Source organism: Neophocaena asiaeorientalis, unplaced genomic scaffold (assembly GCF_003031525.2).
Source record: "Neophocaena asiaeorientalis asiaeorientalis breed wild unplaced genomic scaffold, Neophocaena_asiaeorientalis_V1.1 scaffold183, whole genome shotgun sequence".
Lineage (NCBI taxonomy): Eukaryota > Metazoa > Chordata > Mammalia > Artiodactyla > Phocoenidae > Neophocaena > Neophocaena asiaeorientalis.
In genome coordinates, this window is record NW_020175199.1 from 4,100,548 (window position 1) to 4,122,009 (window position 21,462).

General features: G+C 43.4%; 1 protein-coding gene across 3 annotated transcripts in view; it reads left to right on the forward strand.

Moving 5' to 3' along the window:
* Window positions 1–21,462, forward strand: part of FAM13C (family with sequence similarity 13 member C) — a 130,499-nt gene that overhangs the window by 74,145 nt on the left and 34,892 nt on the right. For all 3 annotated transcript variants that reach the window (XM_024765238.1, XM_024765239.1, XM_024765240.1), the window contains exons 5-6: window positions 4,029–4,086; window positions 15,901–15,985. In XM_024765238.1, the coding sequence (XP_024621006.1) occupies window positions 4,029–4,086; window positions 15,901–15,985 (143 nt within the window). The remainder of the gene's footprint in view (window positions 1–4,028; window positions 4,087–15,900; window positions 15,986–21,462) is intronic.

Genomic DNA, 21,462 nt, shown 5'->3' on the forward strand with positions numbered 1-21,462 from the left:
TTGCTGAAGTATAGTTGATTTACAATGTTGTATTTAATTTCTGCTGTACAGCAAAGTGACTCAGTTAAACATATATTCTTTTCCATTATGGTTTATCACAGGATACTGAATATAGTTCCCTGTGCTATACAGTGTAGGACCTTGTTGTTTATCCATCCTATATATAATAGTTTGCATCTGCTAATCCCAAACTCCCAACCCTTCCCTCCCCCCAACACCTCTCCCTTTGGCAACCACAAGTCTGTTCTCTATGTCTGTGAGTCTGTTTCTGTTTCGTAGATATGTTGATTTGTGTCATATTTTAGATTCCACATATAAGTGATATCACATGATATTTGTCTTTATCTGGCTTACTTCACTTAGTCTGATAATCTCTCGGTCTATCCATGATGCTGCAAATGGCATTGTTTCATTCTTTTTAATGGCTGAGTATATTTCTGTTAGGCTCTTCCTGACACTCTTTTTTCTTATAACATCTTTCTCTTCACTATTCAAAGTGCTGTTCTGGTTGCCTTCTTATCTCCTTAGTGATGCATGTGTATTTTCTTCACGGCCCTTTTTTCTTCTGTCCCCGAATTGGCCAATTTCAGAAACCTGCCCAGTGGTCCTGAGTAAGGATGACTCAGCTTTTTATCTCTTCCTGCTTGTTCACAAGGCTTCAATTATTGTAATTAAATATACCATTAATTATCATTTATAATTCTGTTATGGTATTTTTTACATTTGATTATAGAATTCATGTGTTACTTGTTTTGTTTTTTTTTTTTTAATTTTATTTATTTATGGCTGTGTTGGGTCTTCGTTTCTGTGCGAGGGCTGCCACTCTTCATCGCGGTGCGCGGGCCTCTCACTATCGCGGTCTCTCTTGTTGCGGAGCACAGGCTCCAGACGCGCAGGCTCAGTAATTGTGGCTCACGGGCCCAGTTGCTCCGTGCCATGTGGGATCTTCCCAGACCAGGGCTCGAACCCACATCCCCTGCATTGGCAGGCAGATTCTCAACCACTGTGCCACCAGGGAAGCCCCATGTGTTATTTTTAATACAGCCAGCAGTAGTCATAAACATTTTTCAAGAACTGTCCTCACATCCTGAATTATCCTGTGCGGTAGCTGATATTATCTTCACTTGACAGATGAGGAAACTGAGGCTGAGAGAGGTTAATATCTTGCCAGTGGGTACACACACCTAGTAAGTGGTAGATCAAGAAGTCATTCTTGGGTCTGGGTCCTTCTGTTTCTTCATCTTTTCATCCATCCGAAAGGCATGTAGAGAGCACGTGACATGTGCCAAGCACTGTGCTAGGCTCTGGCCACACAGCAAGTGAAAAACTGATGGAGAACCTGTGACCACTGTGAGTCACTGTTGTTATCTCTGCCCTCACTCTCTGGAACACACCGTCGAGTGCCCCATGCTACCGTGAGCCCGGCTCAGGTATTTTCACTTCCCTGTTTTATCCTCAGATCAAGCTTCAAATGTCTAAATCACACCTCATGCCAGCTGCCTGCTCTCCCCTTCCAAATGACCTATTTTTCTTTCTCCACTGGAAAAACCATCATCTATCATCTTTCTTGTCACACAGGCTCAAAACTTTGGATTACTTTTCATTACACCATCTCTTTCATTCCATACTTTCAATTCACACCCAACACCTCTTCTTGTTTTTCTCCTTGAAAATGTCTCTTTCGTCTGTCTCTATTTCCGCAGTCCCTCTCCACCATTCTAATAGCAGCTCCTGTGCGCTCATTCCTTGATTTATGGAAAGAACCTCAAGACTGGGTTTTAATTAGTTTTATTCTCTGCTTCAGGATCCACTAGACTGTAAGTTTCCTAAAGGTCTAGAGTCTGCTCATTGATTCTTATATCCCCAACACTGTACCAGTCACATAGGAGACATTCAGATGGCTATTAAATTAAAGCATCTTTGATGCTTAGACCACAGTTCTTTTTTTTTTTTTACATCTTTATTGGAGTATAATTGCTTTACAATGGTGTGTTAGTTTCTGCTTTATAACAAAGTGAATCAGTTATACATATACATATGTCCCCATATCTTTTCCCTCTTGCGTCTCCCGCCCTCCCGCCCTCCCTATCCCACCCCTCCAGGCGGTCACAAAGCACCGAGCAGTTCTTAAACTTGATCTGGAGGTTTATCTGGAGATGACAAGTAGTTTTCATTGAAGATCATGTGAGTGTATTACATGTAGCTATTCTCTGCATCTCAATAATATATACTATATATTTTAAACAAAGTCTTATTTCTGCTCTCTTCCATTAATGTTTGCTACCATCTATTTGTTTTACCATTTGCTGACATCAGAGCCCTGGAGAAATTTACAGTTGAAAACTGTAAACTGGTAAATATTGTTTCCGTTAGAGAACACGATTCTTTCATTTTTCTGGTGCTACTGTAACTCTATAAAAACACAATTTGAGAACCACTTTAGGTTACAGGGAAATTATGAGCCATTCAGAACTTTAGATGTTGCTGGATAGGTCAGGTTAACCCCTCTCCGTGAGAGGGTTTCTCCCATTTTGCAGGAAAGAGCTACCTGGTATTTTCTGAAGCCCTGGAGTCACTGTTTGTGGCCCAGCGAACTCATGGGCAGAGGGTGGGTGTGCCAGCGCTTTCTTCCCCTAACTAACTTTCTCACTTGGACCATCTATCCGTGGGCTCGTGGTTGGGACCCTTAGTCTTCTCTCACACCCAGGAGGGACGTTTGTGCAGATGTGGTCAACATCAGTGTGACCGTCCAATTCTGTTTTAACATCTCCTCAGTTTCTCATTAGAAGTAAGTTGTTTGCACAGTTAGCAGTACTCATGGACTGAAAGAACTTTTCATTCTTAAGAATACTTTGAAGAAGTTAGGCTCATGGCATTTCTAAATGTGCGTCACTACTTTCAGAAATCATTCATCTTGGTGACCATTCAGAGGACATATATACTTTTTTCAGGACTCAAACCAAAGCAGAATAATAACTGCAAATAATTATATCCCAAAATAAATCTTTTTATAAATGACTTAATACTGACTAAAGCTTTTATTCCTTAAGAGAGCAGGCCTTTTAAAAAGAATAATTATAACTTAATATATTTACTATATAATAGCATGCAAACTGCTGCAGAAAAACTTGAATGTTATGTGGTAGATGCCATTGGACCATAGCATTTGATGAATCATGATTTAGAGCTGAGCATCTGCCAGTAGTGGAGTTTTGTTTTTTTGTTTTTAACCTAAAAAAATTTATTCAGAGTAGATTTGCCTTAAGTCCTTTTTCTTCTGTTGCAAGCTATGAAATGGCAAAACCTAGCTTTACCGTGTTACCCAGAAATTGCTGTAACTTTTATTTTGTTAGGTAAGTGATAGAATGAAATTTCCAAAAGCTAACTTCAGTGCACAAATGTTGTCTTTCTGTAACAACTGTATCAGATCACATTTGGTCATAAAAATACTGACTTTGCACTGGGTACTGAGGATTCAGCAGTGTAGAAGATGGACAGAATCACTGATTTCTTGGAGCTTACATTTTAGCATGGAAATGCAAATAAACATCATAACTTTAGGTAGTGACAGCGCTAAGAAGAAAATCTAAAGACAGTGCAATAGAGAGTGAAGGGGAGGGATAGTTTGATTAGAGAGATCCGGAAGGACTCATTAGGAGGTGACATAGGAGCTGAGCTGATGCTCCGTGCTGGGCAGAGTCAGCTTTGTGAAAATCGGGGGGAAAAGCAAGTGTGAAGATTTGAACAGGGAGCCAGCACTGTGTGTTCAAGAAACTGAAGGCCAGAGAGGCTGGAGGGTAGAGGACAAGGGTGAGAGTGATAGGAGGTGGGACAGGAAGATTGGCAGAGTTCAGACACTGTAGTATGTTGCAGACCGTTAGAAGGAGTCTGGATTTTGCTCTTCGGGCAGTGGGATACCACTGAGGGTTTTTAACAGGGGTGTGGTCAGATCTGTAGCTGCCAACTTCATATGTACATTGTTGAAAGGTTTCTTTTAAATGGAAATACTTTTTCTTTGTGTTTTATAGAATAGACCAGAGGGCGGCCGTGTGGCCAAAGGATGAAACTCGGCAGGACCTCAATGAGGTAGGTGCAGTCATTGCTGGTTGTATGAACATGAATTAGCCAATCGTGAAATTTATTATTCTTTTTCCTAGTACTAGGAATTTATTCTGATTAAAACTTTAAATGTTTTTGCTCTTAAGTAAACGTGTTTTCCTTGCACTTGTTTGGAAACGTGTTTCTCCTTGCTCTGGAGCAAATACATTTAAAATATAATTTGCAAGACTGCTCAGTATGTCTTGGAAGTAAACCAAGTCCAGCAGTCATTTCATTACACTTCTTTCAACTTTGCTTCAGGATTATATAACCATGGCTGTGACAGTTACATTTGTAAAATTTTCTCTTAGTTTTATTTTATCGTCCCAACCCCTGCTTTTTCTAATGCCCTTTGCAGTCTCAAATATGATCATGCTTACCATGGAGTGTGATATAGTTTGGTATTTGCAAAATGGTCCTCTAGTATGCTTTGAGACATTGAAGCCACATTTTCCAATGCAAATGGTTTCCCACTGAACTGGACATCACAACGTTAATAAGCTTGTTCTAGATTTTCTTTGAAATATATAATTTAATTCTCCCATTGGAAATCAGTATAATGTAATTAGGATCCTTGTTGTTGTGAATGCCTTAGCTTAAGACATTGGTTTGGAATACTCTGATTTCTCTTGCCCTCATAGTATAATTAAGGAGCAATGGGTGGTATGTCTGACTAATAAGATCATGGCAAAAAGAATGAAAAGACTTGTCGTTCAGATGCCAGGAAGAGAAATGATGGGCTTCGGGCAAATTGTTCATCATTTGATGCCATCTCTCCTCCGCCTCCAAAAATATGACAGCTAATTGAACTTAGGTGATATTTTCCTTTTTCTTTTTTACTGTAGAACTTGGTATAAATGAGTAGCCAAAGGTAAACCAGGTGCCTAATTAAACCCAGTTAAATGTTACTGAAGTTGTGGAAAATGTCTTAAAGATAACAACCCAGAACCCTGCTTGTTATTCCTTTGTGCATTGGAGACAGCCTTCAGATTCCACAATCTTGCCTGTGATAAAAAGAGTGAAAAAAGGTTTGAGAGAAAAAAGGCAAGAGCCTGAATCAGTGAGCACAGCTGTTTGCCCCACTGGGAATAAGCAAAATGCTGGTTGTAAAGAAGCACTGACTTGTTTTGACATAAGTGACTAGAAAAATGAGGTGATTGTAAGAGTCAAGTAGTGATAGGTTTCAAGTATTTGGGAGAAACTCTGATGTGTGAGCTGCAACCCCGTGAGAATGTGAAGATGACTTGAACATTCTCAAATTACAGTTGCATAATGCGCTCTCTGAAAATCTGCTTTTCTGTATTCCTTCATGCTATTGTACTTGCAAATTACATGAAATATGCTAGTTCACTGCTGTGGGATTGCATGGGTGCAGGAGTGCTGATTGGAGACAGGTCTCTGAAAGAGCAGTCAGCACCATATTGTAAGTATGCGCTCTTCCATGAAAAAGTGGTGATGCTCATTCAGACGGGTTGATAACAGTATGTGCTCAAGTGCAGTTGTTCCAATCGGGATAAATCAGATGTGCAGATCACGTTGTGGCTAAGATTTGGGGGCTGGAGGAAACCTTAGGAAAGCTTGAACAGGGGCAGCTCACGGTCCAAGGCCGTGGAGGGAGGGTTGACTCATTCAGACTCATTGATGGAGACGTCGTATAGAGTGGGAACATATTAAACTCGGTCTTGCCTAGCATTTCGCAAGCTTAAGAGAACACCAAACTCTTTCATGGAATAACCCCATAATAACATTGCTTTAGGCCACAGACTCTTATGGAATAAAGGTGGGAAATACTACCTTAATATTTTTAATGCAAATAGAAAATACATATAGAAAAGTGCACGTATCATAAGTGTATGGCTGGATGAATTCTCACAAAGTGTGTAACCAGCATCAAGAAACACAACATTATTAGCATCCAGGCACCCTTATTTAATTCCTTCCGGTCACTCTTCCCCTATAAGGATAACTGTTCTTTGGACTTAAGTAGATTTGTTTTGTCTCTTTTTGAATTTTTTATAAATGTACTGTATGTACTCTTTTGTGTCTGGTTTCATTTACTCAGTATTATGTTTATGAGATTCATACATGTTTGGCACGTAGTTTTAGCTTTCACTCTCCTCGCTGTAACCCATTGTATGGTTGTTTCTAGTTTTTGACTCATGATCGGTTGCTACTAATTGTACTTTTAAAAAATGAACTCTCTTTTAGTCTCTTTGTACAGCTGATTTTTTATAGGAGTATTCCTTCCATCTCCAAGTGGATATATAAGGTAGAATTTTTTGTTATGTTACCTATCTTCATTGCTCTTTGCCCCTTTTATTTATTTATTAAAATTTTTAAAATTTATTTATTTTTGGTTGCGTTAGGTCTTCGTTGCTGTGCGCGGGCTTTCTCTAGTTGCGACGGGGTGGGGGGGGCTACTTTGTTGCGGTGTGCGGGCTTCTCTTGTTGCGGAGCACGAGCTCCAGGCACGTGGACTCAGCAGTTGCGGCGCATGGGCTCAGTAGTTGTGGCCCACGGGCTTAATTGCTCCGCGGCCTGTGAGATCCTCCCAGACCAGGGCTCGAACCCTTGTTCCCTGCATTGGCAGGTGGATTCTTAACCCCTGCGCCACCAGGGAAGCCCCTGTCCCTTTTATTTATACACCACAGCCTCCAACACACAGCCTTCTACTTCTTTAAAAAGAACTCACTAGTTCCATATCTGCTTTCTTCCTTCCATTCCAGCTTGCAAGCCTAAAGTAAAAAAACAGTTTCTTGAGCATTGTAAGAGCATGGTCCACAAATACTTTCCAGATGTTTCTATGGACCCTAATGTTGTAATTGTTGATTGTAGCAATTTTAAGATGTTACATATGTGCTTTATATTTTCTCCAAATTTCACATCTCGTATTTCACATCTACTTTTTAAACTTCTTAATTCCACTTGCTCTGTCACAGATAGATGGGGCTCAGCTATATTTGATTCCAGAGCTGGTGCTTGACCCGAGCTCTCCTGTATGTAGTAAGGTGATACATGATGTGACATAGCTACCTATGAGCTTCTGTCTCTGGGTGTGTTCCCAGTACTTTCCCAGTGAACTGAAAAACTCATTTCTTATTTCTACTGGGTGTGAGTATAGATCTGATTCCTGCCAACCTCACTTTTCTTCTGCCAGTCTCAAGCTCCTAGTTTTTGACCTTGGTTCTCTTGATAGGACTTGCCTCTCCGTTGCATGAGTTTTGGTGTCTCTGGGAGTACACTATAGGAGTTGGTTTCTGAAAACCTGATTAAGTGTCCATTCTGACATTGAGCTGAACTTTCACACTCTGCCTCTATATGACATCAGGAGATTTTATTTGTTGGGGTCCCCTGGATCCTGGTTGGAAAATATCCGCCTCTGTAAAACATCAGAAGATATTATTTGTTGGGGTGTCATAGATCCTGATTGGAAAATATTCTAGACCTGAGATCGTCAATGTCTAATCCGCCTTGATCCTTGGTTTTAGTCATTTCCCCGTGTCCATATAATCAATAAGCAATCAATAGTTCAAAAAGTTGCTTGAAGGATAAAATGAGAAAAAATATTGTTTTCCCTCTCCACATCTTAGTAGATCGCATTCCTGGCTTCAGTTTCATTTAAGTAAAATAAGAGATGTATGAAGAAAATGAATGGGTCTCCCCTTCCCTGAGAAAACATGCCATATTGGGTCCTCCTACTACTTTTTCCAACTCCCAGACTGCATATCATAAAGCATCCCATCAACTTCTTGTAGTTTTTCATTTGTGAAATTGAGGCAGGTTTTGAATTGGGTTAACTCTAGGACTGCTTTCAGTTTTAACACTCACTGATTCCACCTTTTTTTGTTTTTCTTCATTTTCCCAGCCCTTGTAGAATTTAGTCATAGGTTCCCATGACGGATGGAATGAGGCAAATTGTGCCCCTTTTTGGGTGTATGTGCACATGTCTACGTGTGGGTCTCCATGTGAAGGATTTGATTGTCTTTTTATTACCATCCATAGTTGAGCATATAGATACGTTTTGGCGTCAAGCCATAGCAGACCTCCAGATGGTACTTACTATTTTGTTTGGGATGTGTTTCTCCCTCAAAATTGTTTTAATTTTGAGAAAATGGTCTAGCAAGAGGCTTATTCAGGCCCTTGATACTCCTGAGTTGGCTGAATGGTATTTCTTTCTGTAGGAATAGGCAGCTGTCTTTTTCTATTGAAATGTAAACCCAGTCTATAGGGTTGGGCCTTATATCAGAATTGACTGATCATTTTTTTTCCAGTATCTGGGTTTTTTTTCCTTGTGACTGTAAGTCAGTTCAAGCTGGCTTTCGTCAATAACAGGATTTTATTGATTCAAACGCCTGAAACTTTAGGATCAGGATAGGCTTCACAAATGGCTAGTTCCAGGGATTAAAGACTCGTCATGTAGATGCCGTCTCTTTCCATTTTGACTCTGCTTTCCTATATTGACCTTATCTTTGGGTTGACCAACCCTCTCTAGGGACACACTGTTCTTACAGCTAGTAATTCCAGTGTATATTAGTTTTCTATTACTGTGAAATGAATTCCCAAAAGCTTAACAGCTTCAAACATCCATTTACTAGCTCACAGTTATGTGGGTCATAAATTTGAGTAGACTCCATTGGATTCTCCGCTAAAGGTCTCACAAAAATGAAAACGAGGCATTGGCTGTGATAGACATTTATCTGGAGGTTCCAGAGAAGAGTGCATGTCCAAGCTCATTCAGGTCATTGCCTGAATTTACTTCCTTGAGGTTGTAGGACTGTAGACCCCATTTCCTTGTTGGTCAGCATCTGGGGGATAGCTCTCAGCTTCTAGACACTGCCTGCGTTCCCTCTCACATGGGCCCCTTCAACTTTGAGCCAGCAGCACCAAATCCTTCTGTGCTCCAAATCTCTGTGATGTTGTATTCTGCCAGCTGGAAGAAACACTGCTTTTAAAAGGCTCACCTGATTGGATCAGGCCCATCCAAGCAATCTCTGTATCCTTGGTCACCTGAGTTAGGACTTTAATTATATCTGCAAAATCTCTTCTTAGCAGCATCTAAATTCGTGTTTGATTGAGTAACCAGGGTACAGGAATCTTGGGGGCCATCTTTAAGATTCTGCCTATCACACAGTAGAAATGGAGTCCTTTCTAGATCCATAAAGTTCCATACTTGAGTCTCATTTATCTGGCTTGTGACTTGTAGCCCATTCTTGAACCAATCACTATGACCTTGGGAAACTATTAAAGTCCATTCCATGAGTTGAAAATGAGACATATTCTGTTTTTCGAAAATCCACATCTTATCACGTAGAAAAGCTCAGAGTCCTGTTTTAGAACGTGAGTTTATAGAACTATATTATTCTCTCCCAAACATCTTGTTTTTATTGTTTATTTAATAAAGTAAACATATTGAGGATATCACAAACAGGTAAAACTAAGTACACGACTCCCTCTTCCTAGGTTGAAATCTAATCATCTGGCTGGAAGGAAATTTGGTGTGGGTTATCATGTGTGGTGGCAAGATTGCCCTTGTTTAAGAAAGAAGTGCCGCTATTATCAGAATAAGACCTGGATCCTCTTGTCAACAGAGGACTACTTGAAGTGAATAGCTTGTTCTCTTATATTGAATCTCTCCATTGGGTAGTACAGGACAGTGAGGGCTGACCATCCTGAGGAAGCTGGGATGGGCTGAGCCGAGGTGTACTGGTCTTCACTTAGACTTGGCTGCAAAGCATACTGGGATATAAGCAACACAGGCCCCACAGGGATTAGCCAAATGCCCAGTGTCCCTAGGGATGGGGTGAATTTGGCGTTTTTTTGTAGCCATCACCATTGGAGGAAGTCCCACTTCTTTCGGCAAGAACACCCAGAGGATGGCAGCAGTAGTTCAGGAGGTAACACTGCCTTGCTTCTGAGCACCCCATACTTTATACTTCCTGATGTGGAGGTCCCGTTTCAGGGGGTACCAGGGCTGGAGGCCAGTGAGGCTGTCAGAAGGCTGGAGGTCAGGGAAAAGCTATTGTTCCTGGGACAGGTAGCGCTAAACAGGCAACCAAGGCAGCATTTAGGGTGGGTCAAGTCCCTAGGGAATAGGGCAGTATTTCTCAAAGTGTGGACCTTGGACCTCCTGCATCTAAGTGACCCTGCCCCAGGCCACAGAATCCGTGTCTGTCCCTGCCTGGGAGCGTATGTCTTTTACAAACTCCTCAGTGATTCGTAAGCATTTTAAAATTTCTGAACCAGGGCAGCAAGGAGGCTTGAAATTGGATACTCAGAAGGGCCTCCCAAGTACTGCCTAAAGGGTCCAGGCAAACAACACTGATATTCAATGCAGGATTTTTATGGTTGGCCCCTATTCTACTCATTGTGCTAGGTACAGCCGTGAACAATGGCAGCATGCTTCCAGCCCTTCTGGAGCTGGAAGGAGACAATAAACAAGTAGAGAAATAAATAAAATTCTATATTATAGTGAGTGTTGGGAAGGAAAAAATCAAGATGCTAAAAGAGAAATTGGGGGGCCCTCTTTGGATGAGGTAATCAGAACTGGCTTAAGATTTGATGGAAATTTAACTGTGAAGCAAGTACAGCTGAATTCAAGGCCTGGGGAGGTAGGGGCAGGGAGTAGATGGAAAGGAGGGGTGGGGTGCGTGTGTGTGTGTGTGTTGGGGTGGAGCCTACACATGACACAGGAAAGCTCAGGGAAGAGAGTGGTAAATAGAAATGGGATTGTTTGGGACCCTGTTGTATCCTCTATTTTGAGCAGATTTCCAGTTTGATTTTGCCACAGAGAATCTATGCACAGTTCTTGGATAGATAGAGGGATGGGAGAGGGTCGTGAAACCGCTTCACAGCAATTAAAAGTAAGCTGTCTCTCCTCTGCAACTGGTGAATTGCAGACAAAGGCATCCTAAAATAGTATTCCACCATCCAGCCTGTGTGGGTGTTCTATTCCAACCAACTAAAGTGGGACCCGGTAATTGTAGAGGAGAGAAAATGAGTAGAGTATTTTCTAAAACAAGTCGCATATTTTCCATTATGTAAAAGAGAAAAATTAGCTTGTAGAAAACCACACCTAGGTTTCATGGACGTATCTCTGGTTTCTTTGATGACCAGATGGGAGAACTGGGGAAGCAGAGGTAGGCATTGTTCTTTAGAGGATCCATCAGCCTTTGTTCAGTTTTCCTGCAGATCGTAGAGACCCATTCAGGGAGACTTTGGATGTAAACCTGGAAAAGCCAGCTGTCAGGCTGGCCTCAAGGGAGGGGCTGGGGGCAGCCTGCCAGGGACCAGGAGCCCCCGCACCCCACGGCCCCCGAGCAAGAGAAGGGCCGGAGGTAGCACTGGGACCACAGGGGTTGGCTGCCCTCGATTTTTCTGTAGGGATAAAGCTTATTCCTGCATAAAAGGTCACCAAGTCAGGCAAGGTTGGAGAGTGAAACAGCTGCTTATTCACTCTGTCCGCAGGCTTGTGGTGTCTTTCCTCCATCACCCTATGACAGTGTAGTAGCCATCTCCCCACTAGACTGGAGCCCCACGAGGAAGGGGGTGACATCAGTCTCATGCTCCAAAGGCCAGTGTATCTCTTTGTGCGTTGAGAGCTGCCGGAGCCTGGGAGCTGCACGTGTGCTGGTACAGCTGCTGGGGGCATGACCCTCACGTGTGTGTTGCAAGCAGTGCTCCAGCCTTCTCAGGGGAGGCTCTGTGGGGCTCAGCCCTGATGGGACAGGCTGGATTCCTCCTGTTGCCCACTGGAAGGACATGTGTGTGACAGTGGCGTAGATTGCTCATAGGTAAAGCCTCCAGCTTCCCCTGTCGTGCGTTCTCTGGTCACCAGGCTCCATCCCACACGGGGCATCCAAGCCTCCACTCTCTGTCCCTGTGCTGAGGAACAGCAGGTGGTCCTCAGGTAAGGGGTCAGTGAGGGTTGGGGAGGGACATAGCTGATGACAGTCGGTGAGCAGAGTTTCTTCCATTCTGCCTCCTCAATTCCAGCAGTTTATGTTTTCCCTTCTCCTTGGATGTCTTCTTGTCCCTCGAGACCTTCATCTCCTCTCTCCTGTTCCATTTGCCACTCTGCTCTCCCCCATTCCTTTAAGCTTCCTCCTACCTGGTGTCTGAGAGAGGAACAAACCAGCCGTGCAAATGGATCTCCTTCGACGCTCGGAGCATCCGTTCGGTTTCAGTATGAGTACAAGTGAGGGAGGAGGAGGGCGGGAAGACGGGTGAGAACCACCTGTGACTACTCCCAGTGGTAACTGGGTCTCAGCATTACACCCCACTCTCTGGGGGAGGAGAGAGTCCTCTGAACGTGGCCTGACGGGCTCCTCTGCAGTGAGATGCTTTGCTGTTGATTTGTGTTGTGTGAACACTTGCTTCAGTTCCACAAACACCTTCCAAGCATCCACTCTGTCAGGTTCTGTGCACCAGCCGCAGTACACGGACATGTTTGCTTTTCTTTCCTGGAAAGTTGGAAGGGAACTTTCAAGTCACGTAGTCTCAGGTCCTTCCTGGGCAGATGCGGAGTGAGGCCCTGGGGGTAGAGTGATGAGTCAAGGTCAAGAGATGCTATGGGGTCTGGCCTCCCACACCACCAGCCCTCTGCCCAGCAGCCCCTGGGGTTTGGAGATGAACGTAATAACCACGGAGTCCAGTGCTTGAGTGTTTCCCACGTGCTGATGCTGTGCAAAGTGCTCTCTGTGCCTTCCCTTGTTGAACTCTTCGAGCAGGTGCCACTGTCACTGTCATTATTGCCTCTTTTTATGCATGAGGAAACTAAGGCTTAGAATAGCCAAGATTCTTGCCCCAAGTTAGCTGCATAGTATATAGCAGAGATGGCCTCTGGTTCGGTGTGAAGGCCGTGTCCTCCTCTGCTTTGTAGAATCTACAAGAGCACGTAGAGTTTACAGGAGGTGGCTGGTTCCACGTCCTCCCTCTAAATGTAGAGAAGGACGGGTTTTCTTTCCTTTTTACTTTTTGTTTTTTAAAATTGTGGTAAAATAGATATAACATAAAATGTAACGTTTTAACCATTTTAAAGTATACAGTTCAGTGGCATTAAGCACATTCACACGGTAGTGCAACCATCACCACCATCCGGCTCCAGAACTTTATTTATCTGCCCAACCTCAAACTCTGTACCCTTTAGACACTAACTCCCTTTCCTTCCCCACCAGCCCCTGGCAACCACCGTACTACTTGCCATCTCTATGAATTTTACTGCTCTAGATACTTGTCCTTTTGTGACTGGCTTATTTCACTTAGCATAATATCCTCAAGGTCCATTCACGTCGTAGCGTGTGTTAAAATTTTCTTCCTCTTTAAGGCTAAATAACATTCCACTGTATGTGTATATCACATTTTATTTATCAGTTCATCTGCGGATGGACACTTGGGTTGCTTCCAACTTGTATTAATCTGCTAATACCCTGTTAGGACTGCCATTAACAAAAAGATACCAGAGACTCGGTGGCCGAAACAGCATTTATTATCTCGCAGTTCTGGAGGTAAGAAGTCCAAGATTAAGGTGCCGGCAAAACTGGTTTCTCCTGAAGCCTCCTCCTTGGCTTGCAGATGGCTGCCTTTTCACTGTGTCCTCACATGGCATTTCCTCTGTGTATGTGCATCCCTGGTGTCTCTCTCTCTATAAGGGCACTGGTCATATTGGATTAGGGCCTCACCCGTATGACCTTATTTTACCTTGATTGCATCTTAAAAGCCCTGTCTCCAAATATAGTTACATTGTGGGTTAGGGCTTCAATATATGAATTTGGGGGAGACAGTTCAGTCCATAATACATTTCTTGGTTATTGTCAATAATGTTGCCGTGAACATGGGTATACAAATATCTGTTAGAGTCACTGCTTTCAATTCTTTCAGTAGGTTTGCTGGATCATACAGTAGTTCTGTTTTCAGAATTACCATATTTGAGGAACTACCTATTTTTAGAAACACCTGTTTGTGGAACCACCATACTGTTTGCTGTTGCAGCTGTACCGTCTTACATTCTCATGGCATTATTTCTTAATTTTCAGAGTAGTTTTGCTCTTTTTGAGAGGTCACTCCAATATCCAACGTCCTTCAGTTAGAAGCTTGCCTGGAATCATTCTTTTTGCTTCCCAGATGCTTGGGTACTAAATCTTTCCAGAAACTTGGTGCCCTTGCTCCTTCTGTGCAACCTGTCAGTAGCCTTGGGCTCTTGCTTCCACACTTCGCTTCTGGGAAGACATCCCAGAGAGGAAGAAGAAGCTATAAAAAAATGGCCTGGTGTCAGGCAGATGCTTCATCCAAGCTGTGGGCTCCCAGGCAGCAGCCCCTGAGCACAGGGAGGTTTGTACTAGGTCTTGCTCCAACTCTGAGCTGAGCAGAGGAGGGGTCCTGAGCCTGCGAGGGCCAAGAGACAACAGATTGAAGACATTCCTCAGTGAGCAGCTGTTTTTTAAAATTTTTGTACTTTTTTTTTTTTAACATCTTTATTGAAGTATAATTGCTTTACAATGGTGTGTTAGTTTCTGCTTTATAACAAAGTGAATCAGCTATACATATATCCCCATCTCTCCTCCCTCTTGTGTCTCCCTCCCTATCCCACCCCTCTAGGTGGTCAGAAAGCACTGAGCTGATCTCCCTGTGCTATGCTATGCTATGCTATGGTCTGGGGGTGTGTGTCTGGGGTGGGATGTAGTGGTGGTTATGAGGCTGTGTGGGGAATAGGTTATATGAAGGCGGGCTGTCAGCAGGTGCTTGGGTGCGTGTGTGCGCATGTGTGTGTTGCAGGGTCAGAGCAGGGAAAAGGACACACGACTCCACTCCGGGTAGCCCCCCGTCCCCCACCAGGAGCTCTGGGGCCTGCAGAGCTGCCCTGTTGCAGGAGACTGGGGCCCAGCCAGGGACTCGGCATGACTCACTTTGACCTGGTTGGGGGAATGAATTTGCCGGGGCGTCTGCATCACAGCAGCATACGCATATGTGCGTCAGTCTGTCTGACTTTGCTCTTATTAAGAACCGCTGGAGGAATTTAAAATGAGAAAGGAGGAGGGGGAGTGGGGAGTTTGTGCTGGCAGTGATGAACGGTAAACCGCTTCTCCCTCAGTGGCTGGGTCAGACTAAGGGACCAAGGTCATCTCCCTCCATCCCTCCACTCTGTTCTTGGTAAAAGGCAGCTGTATCCATTCCATGTGAGAAGAGTAACTTCAGAAGATACACGTACAGACACACACACACACACACACACACACACACACACACTCCTACACACCTACAGGCACGCACACACCCCACACGCAGATGCAGATAAGGGAGCCCCGAAGCACCTCCCAGCTGCCAGGCGGCCTCTGCAGCAGTCACTGTGTGCACTGCGGGCTTTTATGAATGGTAGCCTGGGAGGGGCCTAATGTCATTCGCTCCTGATGTCAGCACAATGAATGAAACACTTGCAAAGCGTAAAGGCTCAACCACTGGGGAAGCAGATACCTTCTCAGACTGGTTCTCCGGGTGCAGTGTCTCTTGCTGACGAAATCATCAGTCCCGTGTGTCACAGATAATCAATATACGTTAGGATTGATATGAAGCAGAAACAGAGACTGCCTGTGGAAGAGCACGCCTCTGATGCCGGCACAGCCAGCCCTGCCTGAAGCAGCTGAGGCCGAGACCCCCTTCCTGCCAGGTGCCGGAGAAAGGAGCTGCAGACCCAGCGTTGCTTCAGGATCTAACTGAGCCAGCCCGATGTTCTGCTTTTGCTGGCAGAATCCCTTGCTGAAGCTCCAAGCCCTGGAAACTGATCTGTGCTCTGCCTTTTTGACACACCAGGAAGAAGCCGCTCAGGTGCACGGAGTCAAGGATCCAGCCCCAGCATCCAGCCAGAGTGCACCTGCTGAGGAGGCAGATGCCACAGGTAAGAGCCTGGGCTCGAGGGGGCGGACTCCCCGTCTGTACTGTCAGGGTAGTTCTACGTCTTGCTGCTTCCTCCTAAACCCGGCCCCGTGGGAAATAGTGCCTGGTGCACCGGGGAGCTGAGTGGGGGTGGGGGCAGGAGGAATGAAGATGTGCTGGAATCTACATCTCCCTCTCTAGCTGGGGGCCAAGGGTCAGACTTCCAGAGATGGTGTCAGGTGAAAAGCACCCGTAATACCTGGTCTTCATTTTCCTGTTTGGTCTCTTGTGACACACAAGTGGCATGTTTATATGTCACTGGATTTAGGTCATCTGTGCTGTCTGGAGACTCAGCTCATGATATTTTTGAGGGATTAGGGGAGTTTCAACATTGCTACTTCGTTTCTTCTGTTAACTGCTTGTAAGATGATCCATCACCCCAGGGAAGGTGGAGGTGAGTGACACAGCTCCTTCCAATGCTATATTGTCTTTTTCTGTCTCATTTTTTTAGCATTAATTTCTGTGTTGGAAAGTCTCAAACTTGGGTCTCATTTGGCTGTTAGTTTCTCTAGTTTTAATCTCGGGGATAGTAGGTTGGCTAGCAAGCAGAACGCAAATCAATGCTCCCAGGAAGACTTTGATGGGAAAGAAGTACTAAATGTATATGGGCAGGAATGAGAGCACAGCTTATCTTTTCTAACATCAGTGGGTCAGAGGTTTGCACACTGGTTTCTGAGTGGATGGTAGAAATAGGCTTAGGTGAGCTTGCTTCATGAGATGTCCTTTATCTCCAGGAGTTGAAGGAAGAGATTTACAAAGGTAATCTGTATCCATACCATTAGCAATAGTGCATTGAAGATATTACGGTTTAAAACAGACCCACATGGTCTAAGTAGGCAAAACGGCCATCTCCAGTGTTTGAATATGTATTAATAACAGTGGCTAATAATAGCTAGTAATAGTAGCTACTATTATTATGGAAGACTTTCTGTGATCCAGGCACTGTTCTAAGCACTTCATAGCTATTAATTTAAATCCTTAAACCTGTGAAATAATACTATTCATAATAAGGACACTGAGGCCTAGTGTGGCCCTCCTGGTAAGTGGCAAATTACTTCCCTATGGATGCAGGTAGCCAGTTGGCTGTCCTTGTTGCCTGGTGAGCTCCTCTGCTCTGTTGGCCATTGTGTTTGGATGAGATGCAAGTACAGTCAGGTAGGAGCCAGTGTCAAGCCAGTTAGGGATTGGAGTCAGATTATTAGACAATGCCCTTCTTCTTCTACCAACCCCATATTCCACACCCTGTAAACAGCATACAAAACACATAGAGAAGTCCCAAGCCAAATACAAATTAACTTTTGAATTATCTGATGCTTTGTATAGCTTCACAAGTATCTGGCAAAGACTGTTTAATAAAATATTTGCTGCCTGTTGGATATGGAGATACATATATAGATATATACACACACACATATACATATATGTGTATATATACATATTTTAACATGACTTTTATGTGTATGTGTCTTATTTTTTCCAAAGGTCAATAATAGTTTTACGTTTTCTCATTCTGGATGGACGGGATTTTGAATAAACTTATTAACACATTCTTTATAAAATAGAAATATGTACTAAATTTATGTAGGGATCACCCACACAGAGGAACCATCAATATATTCCATGTTAGGTGTCAAATGGCAGAAATGGGCAAAAGGCTCTTTACAGAGGAGGCCTGTAGGCTGGATGCTGGATTTTCCAAAATGTAGGTGAATCTGAGATACGCCAGAGTCCTTCCAAGAGAGTTTATGAAAAAGAGAGGTTTCCACTCTGGGGTGTGTGTGTGTGTGTGTGTGCGTGTGCGTGTGTGTGTGTGTGTGTGCGTGTGCGTGTGCGTGCACACGCACAAGTGCACATGTGCACTAGGCAAGAACATTTCTTCAGCTCCTGCAAGTTTCCAAAGATAAAACCTATCCTGATGTTTTTGGCCTTTGCAGAGCTTGTGAATAAGGAGTCTTGTTTAGCTAAACTGACTGCATGGGAATTGATGCAGGGAAAGTGAAGAAGTCCCAGCCCCGATTTTGGACCTTGGAATGCTTTATTTCACCCATGTTTCACTGTAATTTTATTAAAAAAATACACCTTTGACACAATCTATAAACCACCTACTCTAGATGTTTTCAGGGACCTAAGGAGTTTCTTCATTTGGCAGGAATATTGCCAAAGTGACCAGCATTTGAAAGAGGCTTTCACAGTTCAATTTATGGGATAGTGTGGTCTCACTGGCTTCCAAGACACACTCTTCTAGGAAGGCCCTGCATTTTCTAGTCCACGTGTCACTCAGAAGGGAGAAATTTATGCTCATATTAGATCAGCTGTTCTTAACTCGGGGCCTGTGAATGGATTTCTTGAGTGATCTTTGAACACCTGGAAACTATAGTTTTGTGTGTGTGTGCGTAAAGCCCTGATGGTAGTGTGGGTGCATAGATTAGCACAGATGTCGTAAGTCTGTAAAAGACTACAGTAACTTAAAAATTTTTTTTTCTCTTAAAGTCTAGAATCTAGCCCTGGACCTCAGATGTCTATAAATATTGGATTAGTAATTGTTGATGTGAATATTTGGTATAAGAAGGACAAAATCCAACAAGGGATTTTTACAGGAATATCTGGATATAATATGCTACTAATTAACCATTCAAAGCAAACATTCAGAAATAAAACTTGTGATTTAAGTAGGTTTCAACCTTACTTTCGACTTGATTTAAGGCATGACTTAAGTAAAGTTGTTTAACTTTTCTTTAAAAGTCAAGGTTAGATTTTTAATTTTTAAATTTATTTTAATTTTTATTTTTTTGGGCCGTGCCACATGGCTTACGGGATCTTAGGGTCCCCAGCCAGGGATTGAATCCAGGCCCTCGGCAGTGGAAGCGCCAAGTCCCTAACCACTGGACCACCAGGGAAGTCCCTGAAGTTGTTTAACTTTTGCAGGGGGCATCTGAAATGCTGGTCTGAGCAAAGTACCGTATTCTCTATGTCTTGAGATCGAATATTGTGTTTTAACTTGAGTTTACAGGATACAAAGATTAGTCTCACCTAGTAAAATACCTGAGATGCTCCCTTGTTCTAGAAATCCAATTACAAACTGCACTTGCAGCAAGAGCAGATTTTATGGCACCCCGAAGGGACACTGTGTTCTAGAGAGTGTTCCTGAACCTGCCCACACATCACAATTATCAGCAAGCTTTTATACCTGGGGATTTTCGGTCCTCATCTCTAGACCGTCTAGGGTTGGAAGTCCTGGAGTCTTTATATTTCGTAAACATTCTTGAGTATTGGGAGCCACTGTTTAAGTGGACAGTGTCTTGAATTAAGAGAGAAAAAAGGTCAGGTTCTCTTAGGTTTTCTTTGACTCAGTTTCATCAATGGAAAGAAGCTCACAGACCACATGGACTTATACCTTAGGGTCTGTGACCAGTTGGCTCAGTCCATTCACTTCAGGAGAAAGGTGCTCAAGCTAGAGCTCGAGATGGGCTGGCTGGGGACAGGGACAGATCTGAGGGATGTAGAGGGCTTTAGAGAAGAGGGATACAGAAGGTACCAGCTGCAAGGCAGCTTTGGGACTGTACAGAGGGTAACCAACTGCCCCAGTTTTAGCACTAAAAATTCCGCATGCTGGGAAGTCCTCAATTCCAGGCAATCCAGGACAGCTGGTCACCCTACCTCTAGGTTGCAAACCGCATAATGCGAGATGGAAACCCACACGATAGGCTCAAATTCCTCTAACTGAATCAGCAGCCCTCTCTTACAGCTGAAGCAAATGTTTCCACCAGACATTAGTAAGCATCTATTCTGGTGGTGTTGATGGGAAAATGGAATGAGGATTGTCTTTTCACCAGATTGTCATTTTCAATGTACAAGGACCATTTGACATTGCTCCCCATGACTAAGCATAGTAACCCCTGTTCTGTCTGAGCACAGGTGATGGAATTTTTAGCAAAAGCTGTCACTGGAGATAACTGAAGACTTATTACTGTAAGTAATAATTCTAAAGCAATACCTAATTAATTATTTTATTATAAAATCTTGACTTTCACATTGAACTTTCCATTTGGGTAAAAAGCCTTGTTGCTAACGTTGATTGAAAGCACTAATGTAGTATATCTAGGTACAGTCTATAATTATTCCCGTAAAGAATACTGTATGGTCTGTAGGTCTCTTCCTAAGGTTGAAGTTGAAATGGGGCAGACTCGAAGAGAGCCTGACCTTCTCTGTCGTATTTTAAGACACTGTCTATCTGACCAGATGTTCCCAATTACTTGGCAGTGCTTATTAAACGTACAGATATCTGGGCTCCCCACCCTAAGATGCAAAATTAAAACGTAGAGATGAGGCCTGAAACTTTGCACGTTTGAAAAGCTCCCCTTGGTGATTCTCATGTTCAGGGAGATTCAGGAACACTTTGTAGAACTCAGTACCCTCCAAGGGCTCCACAAAAGGGGTTTTTGCTGCAGGTGCAGTTCATAATTGGGTTTCAGGAACAGGGAGCATCTCAGGTCTCCTACTAGGTGGGCCTGATCATCCACATAATGTCTCATCCTATCTGGCAGCAGCCCCAGACAGTCTTTTAAAATCAATAAGAGGGAGTCTGTATTACCTCAGCGTCAGAAGTACCCAGATTCCAAATGTCTTTTAGAAACTTGATACATTGAGTTTGTGTGTGTGTGTTATTTCTAAATCCTTCTTGAACCTTTTTATGTTTTTAGTATATAGCACTGGTTGCTTTGACTAGAAAATGGCTGTCACTGTAGAAAGTAGTACTTCATCTTCTTGTCCTAAACTGGTTCCTTTAAAACAGCAGTCAGTGGTTTTCAGCCTGGGTGTTTTTGTTTGTTTGTTTGTTGTTTTTGTTTTTTTGCCCCCTTCGGGACATTTGGCAATATCTGGAGACATTATTTTCTTGTCACAGCTGGAGTGTGAGTGCTACTGGCATCCAGTGGGTAGAGTCCAAGGGTGCTGGTAAACACCCTGCAATGTACAAGACACCCTTTGCCCCAACACTGCCGCAACAAATTGTTATCTGGTGCAAAATGTCAAGAGTGCCAAAGTTTAGAAACCGTGCTTTAAAGGTCTTTAAATGAATAATATCAACCTTAGCTAACAATAACCTCTTCATTTGCACCAGGCATTGTTGCATGAATTTTCTTACTTTATGGCCATAACCACCCTAGGAGGAAGGTGCCATTATTATCCCCAGATGAAAGATGAGGAAATGAACTTAGGGAGTTAATGTAACTTGTGGGCAGTCCCACAGTACTGAGTGGTGGGGGGTTGGGAGGAAAGGGGAGGAGTTGGGGGAGTTTCCTCAATCAGACTCTGTGGTCTAAGTGTTTCACATGATACCATTTGCCATCCTGTCTAAATGTTAAGTCCACATGATTCTGATATTCTAGAATCTGAAATTAAGCCCAAAGACAGCCTATGTGCCCTCTGTATAACTAATAG